Consider the following 6,202-nt stretch of genomic DNA (forward strand, 5'->3'; position numbering starts at 1 on the left):
AAAAATTTGATCATTTTGGAGACTTTAGAGCTCCAAAGTGCAAAAAGTAAAGAAGTCCAACAGCGTGTTGATGAGAGTGAAACGTCAGCGGTGGAAGACGAGAGTTCACAGAGTTCAGCCTGTTATTTTGATCCGTCGCAGCACTTTACCGAGAGCCACGATGTGCACATTCACACATACAGCGTGTATAAATAGCTGTATAGATGTATTTATGTATATATGTACGTCAGATGGGAGGTGATCTTTACGCTCCAGAGCTGCTGAAGTGGAAACTGATAGAAGTCAGAAGGACACGGATACATAAAACATGACCCAGTGAGCCGGCCTTGTCTTAAAACCTGGAAACTCCCTCGAGGGCGGCGCTATGATGCCTGTTATTAATGGATGAGGCTTCGCTCGCTGTATGTTTAAGTGCTCGCAGCGTTTTTGTCTGTTTCTATGAATCGGTGCCGGAGAAACACTCGGATACACGGTGAAAACAAGGAAAAGTCGCCGCCGCTGGACTAAAAGAATCATTGTCAGTGTTGTGTAGTTAAAATATCAGTGATGAAGGTACATTATTTTGTCCCTTGTATGTTTTCACAGGGAATCAACGGATGTGTTCCTTCACTTTACCACAGCAGAGACAGAAGAAGTGAACTCATCATGAGAGGAGGAGTGGCATCCGAAAAAGAAGCTCTTCTTCTGGGTAAGTATGACCGGCAGAGGCTGAAAGGTTCTGCTTCAGGAGAGACGATTATAATTCCTTTATTTATACGCCACCTGTTAAAGACAACATTACAGACAAAAAGAAAAAAAAAAAAAAGTTAAAAATGGTAACAGATTCAAAATTTAGGATTTCAATATAAATACATTTTTAGAATGAAAAAACAGCTGGTATAAATAACATATCAAAAGCACCACAAACACTGGAGACAGGAAAAGAGATCAAATATTAAAAGATGAAAGGAAATTATTTTTAAAAGAAGAGACTGATTCTGCATCCTGATCGCTCTCTTTTTTTTTTAACAGATTATTTTCTGTATTTATTAAAAACATTCAAAATGATCAACATTTACATTCTAATTTCACAAAGATTTTTCATCTTATTGAATAGATGAAACTGTTAAATTCAAGTGTAAATATATTTTTAAAATTTGATACAATCGGTGGAAATTAATAGAAAAAGAATGTTATTTAACACAGATCTATCAAATAATAAATATATAATATATAAAAGGCAGTTCATTTGTTTTTGTGGATGTAAGTATCTTTAATTAAACATTAAAAACTAAAAAAAAATCACTTGTAACCATTTTCGTGTGCAATATTACCAAAAACACGTCAATACTTGTATTTTACTTTTTTTCTAATTAAATAACACAAAATTATCAATAAAGTAACAAAAATAAACAGTTCCTTATGTCTAATTTAAGTTAACATTAAAACATTTCCATTTTAATTTCCACATTTTGCAAAAAAAAAAATTGTTGCATATTTTTGAAATGTACAAAATCATAAGTACCCCAAAAAAATCAGATGTTAAATACCATTAAAAACCCGTGACTGTCTGTAACTGTAAATAACTGTTAGATTTCCATTTTTCCAATGAATAAAAACATATTTTTAATAGATGAAAATGGTAAATATAAGTGTAAATACATTTCTAGAATTAGATACAGCTCACGGCAATTAACAGAAAAAGAAGCACTGACTGTGATTTTACAGTAATCTAATAAATTATATATATATTATTTATATTATACGTAGTTCAGATAATTTTTTTTTTTTTTTTTAAATGGACACTCAAAGACGCTTTACAAAGAACCAAACATTAAACACAGAAAATTATTTCATTTGTACCTGTTTCAGGTTTCAGCACTAAAAATAAAAAAATGCACAAAAAAACACGAGTATTGCCAAACATACCATCAAGCAGCCAAAGAAAGTTTCTGATGCTCCAGATATAAAAGAAAGTCTGTGTTCAGAGGAAGAACTAGAGTCTGAAACTGAAACAACTGCTGCATCCGTCGACAGTGTTTGTGTCGTTACTGTCACTGCCAGAAGGGGGAGACAAGAGCACAAACACCTTCCAGTCATTTACAGATATCAGAATGTGTTTATTTTTTTTCTAAATGGATAAATATTTCTTCTGATAGATGACATATTTCATGTTTCCACGATGCTTTCTCGCTGTAGCGTCTCTAAACCCAGATCAGTGAACTCAGCAGCTGCGAACCGCCGTCGTGTGTTTGGTCTTGTTGTGGCACAAAGCTTCACTGTTTCACACGAGTTTTTCAGCCCGAAGCTGTTCTGGTTCTGGACTTTCTAAAGCCTCCGTCAGCTTTTTGGAAGCCGTGGCTCCTCTTTCCTTCTCTGCAGCTGAAGCCCAGAGCTTTCCTGGACACCGTGAGATCTTCTGGCGTCCCAAGTTGGACATTCGTCCTGGAAAACCGCTCGGGCGTTTATAGCGGCGGAGTGGAGGCAGCTGAGGGGAACTGTGTGGGATTTTCTCATCAGTTTTTAGCCTGTCTTGGACGTATTTTGACGATTTCACGCTCCTGTTGCGCTTTTAAACGATCTGAGTCACGGTTGGCACAAAAACGACAGAACTGTTGTTCGCCCGTATTTGCAGAGTCGTTGGACTTTCGTTGTTTTTCACATTTCAACACTTAAACACCATTAAAAAGAACAGCTCAAAGGAATATTAGTGCCTCGACTTAATCAGGCTTGTTGCTTCGAGGGCAGACGAGACGTGTTTTGGCGCTTCAGAGTTTCTCTCCTGGGACGACATGCAGAGAGACTTCAGTCAGAATATTATATTTTATAATGCTTGTTTCCACATGTCTGAACATGGTTTCGTGTTAGAACTTGTAGAACCGACATGCGTCAGCCACCGCTGTCGATTAACCCTCAAACCCCTGAGATGTTTCTGGGCGTTTTTGGCTCCTGTCACATTTTCCCTCACTGCTTTTCACTGCAATATAAAGTCCTGCAGCTCTACGGAAACAGAACAACCAGGACTAGAAGGAGAAAGAACTCACAGATGTGTTCTTCTCTTCCATAAATCAGAAAAAAACACACAAAAAAAGTTGATTTTCTTTAATTATTACCTTTTTTTTTATTGAAAAAATCAACATATACAACATTTTTCTGAGTGCCCACAGCTGTTGCTATCACTGGAAAATAAAGGTGACTCTACATACTCTAGATATTTAACTACTAACATTTTAAAGTTGTTTCCACACTTGTCTCGGCGTACACTGCCTGCAGTTCAACCTAGTTCAACTGAAAAGTCGCTGAATTTTTGTCATGTGACTGTCGGTCACAGCTGAGTCGCTGATGGATCCACGGTCGTGCAGGAGGAGGGCAGAATTTTTTTGTTTTTTACAGAAGCTTTTGGCGAATTTCTTAATGAGGAATTTGGACTAAAGGAATTCTTGATGAAAATTTTGAGCTTCGGGGCTGCAAGGTGGAGCAGTCGGTAGCACTGCTGCCTCACAGCTAGAAGGTCGCTGGTTCGCGTCCAAGTGAGGACACCCGCGCTCCATGTTCTCCATGTTCTCCCCGTGCAGCGTGGGTTCTCTCCAGGTTCTCCGGCTTCCTCCCACAGTCCAGAAACATGTTGAGGTTAATTGGTGATTCTAAATTGTCCGTAGGTGTGAATGTGAGTGTGCTTGGTTGTCTGTCTCTAAGTGTAGCCCTGTGATAGACTGGTTACCTGTCCAGGTGAACCTGCCTTCACCCTGAGTCAGCTGGGATAGACTCCAGCCCCCCATGATCCTAGAGGTGGAGAGATGATGGATGGATGGGTTTTGAGCTTAAATTTGGTTCTTTTAACCGACAGAGCTACACGGACCGTCTGAAGATGTTAAAATCCAACATTTGTTTCTGTTCATACAGTATCTGGCTGATAAATGGTGTAACTTTGACAAATTCTATGAAGACAAAATGCAGGTTTTGGGGTTCAGAGGGTTCAGAACATCTCCGGCTGTGCCCACCTCTCCATTATCTTATTCATGGAAAATACTGGTTTATGCTTGAAGCCTTCTGCCCACTGGCCGGTCTGCCTCTGACTGCTCCTGCTGGCTCCGCCGTGTCCAGGAAAGATGTGGATCTAATTTAGGTAAACGTGTGCCGAGTCTCGCTCACAGCGTTTCCAGTACGCGGCTCCAGGTGGATCGCGCACAAACTGGGATTCTGAAGTGTTTGACTGGGACTCACTGACGGCTGTTAATTTGATTTCCAGAGAGACGGTGCAGGCGGCGGGCGGGCGGGGCTGCATGCAGGAGCTTCCTCCGGTTTGATTGCTCTGTGCAGCAGCAGCAGCAGCAGAACGTTAAAGATGACTGAACACACCTACACGTAAAATGAAGCGCAGAAGAGCTCTTGACATTTAACTCCTCTCAGCGCTGAGCACCGCGTTCGCACAAACACCCTCCCTGCTGTCGGCGGGTTCGGAAGGAGCTCTCAAGCAGAACCGGTGAAGCAGCCGGAAACCTTCCACCGCGGCAGAGACTCAAACACAAACTGCCTGAACCCTGCTGTCGTCTTTTAAACTCACAAACAGGCCTGTCTGTCCGCGCAGGGCCTCACGCAGCAGCTGGACCGAATGCATTTTGTTTTTTCGTCTCACAAACCCTGGTGGTGTTACGTTGAGGAAAGCAGAGAGAGATCTGTATTTGTTACCACTTTTGTCCACGGCGGAGGAGAGCAGCAGAAACAGCAGCACATTTATCTCCCTTAGAGGCGCCAAGAAAATCCAAGTATGAAGGAGCGAGGAGGCCTGGCGCTCCGTCTTCCTCCCTGCGAGCTGCTGCTGCTGCTGCTACTGGGAAGATTTTCACCCAGAGAAACACTTTATGAGACCATGTGGCCTCTTTTCATACACAATCAAATCGAGCTGCGTGAATTTCCATCGTTGTTATCCCTGAATGCAAAGGCCAAAAGAAATAAACCTTGAAATATTACACTTGGTGTATCGACAAAAGCAAAAAAATAAAAAGCACAACGGAGACAGACTGAGGCCTTGTCCACACGTAGCAGGGCTTTTATAAATCTGAATATCCTCCCCCTGACACACCACCTCGTTTTTAGAAAAAAAATCATCCACACCTAACCGTGTAAGTCAGGGGTGTCGAATCCTGGTCCTCGAGGGCCACAATCCTGCATGTTTTAGATGTTTCCCTCTTCCAACACCCCCTGTTGTGGAAATTCTGCCAAGAAAATTAAATTTGTAAGTGTCCATAGCGCAATAAATGATAAATATGTATGCATCTGAGATCGAGGTTCTCCAAAGCAAGCATGCAAGTTGATTTATGGAGCATCTTATCATAGACGGAGGACGTTCAAAGTGCTTTACAGGCAAACGTAAAAGGAAAAAAAATGTAGTCAAAATGAAATCCTTAAATAAAAAACAACACGACAGTGACATCAAGTGCAAATAGATTTATAGAAGAATTAAAACTGATTGACTAAAACAGCTAAAAATGACCAGAGATGAGAAAAATACAAGCATGGAAGAGATCAAGTCTTCTGCTCGCTCTTGAAAATGGCTGCGTTTGGGGAAAATTTTAAGTTCAAAGGGGACCAGGTTCCAGAAGGATGAAGACCAAACACCATTTTATTCCATCTGGTTTGAACTGTGGCCTCCGCTGACTGACTGACCTGCAGAGTTTAGAGATTCTCCAGGCTTCAGCAAACATATCTCCAATATATTTTGGTCTCGGGGACTAACAGACATTAAATAGGGCCTTAAATTCAATCCTATATTTATGTGTAATGGTCAAAAAGATTAAAAAAGAAAACATACTTCATGCTACTGTCTCTCCTTCCAGCACAGGTTTGTCTGTTGGTTTTTTTCTAACTGTTCCACTAGCGAGGCGCTCCACAGAATGATTTGTGTGGGCCTTCAATAGACAAGATAAGGACTCGTGTTCAGTCGGAGGCTTCAGGGTCGAGTTGGCCTCCTGAGTGGATGAGAGACAAACATTCACACGAGAGAGCAGACAGGAAGTACATCAAAACATGTGAAGCAGTGCAGTGATGTTAGATCATCTATATAGTACAGTAGTACAGTGAAGAACAGATCATCTGTTGGTTCACCTACAGCTGGTCACTATGAACAGTCCTGACGTCTGCTGTGTGCGTTCATCCATGTGAGAAACAGGATGTGATCTGTGTACAAATCAATTCTGGTGCATATGAGCTGATCTGTGGTGAC

The 6,202-nt window shown here is 41.2% G+C and overlaps 1 protein-coding gene across 1 annotated transcript in view; it reads left to right on the top strand.

Moving 5' to 3' along the window:
- Window positions 1-6,202, top strand: part of enox1 (ecto-NOX disulfide-thiol exchanger 1) — a 72,367-nt gene that overhangs the window by 57,902 nt on the left and 8,263 nt on the right. The window contains exon 11 of the mRNA XM_008295413.1: window positions 586-688. Within this exon, the coding sequence (XP_008293635.1) occupies window positions 586-688 (103 nt within the window). The remainder of the gene's footprint in view (window positions 1-585; window positions 689-6,202) is intronic.

This window comes from Stegastes partitus, unplaced genomic scaffold (assembly GCF_000690725.1).
Source record: "Stegastes partitus isolate 25-593 unplaced genomic scaffold, Stegastes_partitus-1.0.2 Scaffold1044, whole genome shotgun sequence".
In the NCBI taxonomy this organism is placed as follows: domain Eukaryota; kingdom Metazoa; phylum Chordata; class Actinopteri; family Pomacentridae; genus Stegastes; species Stegastes partitus.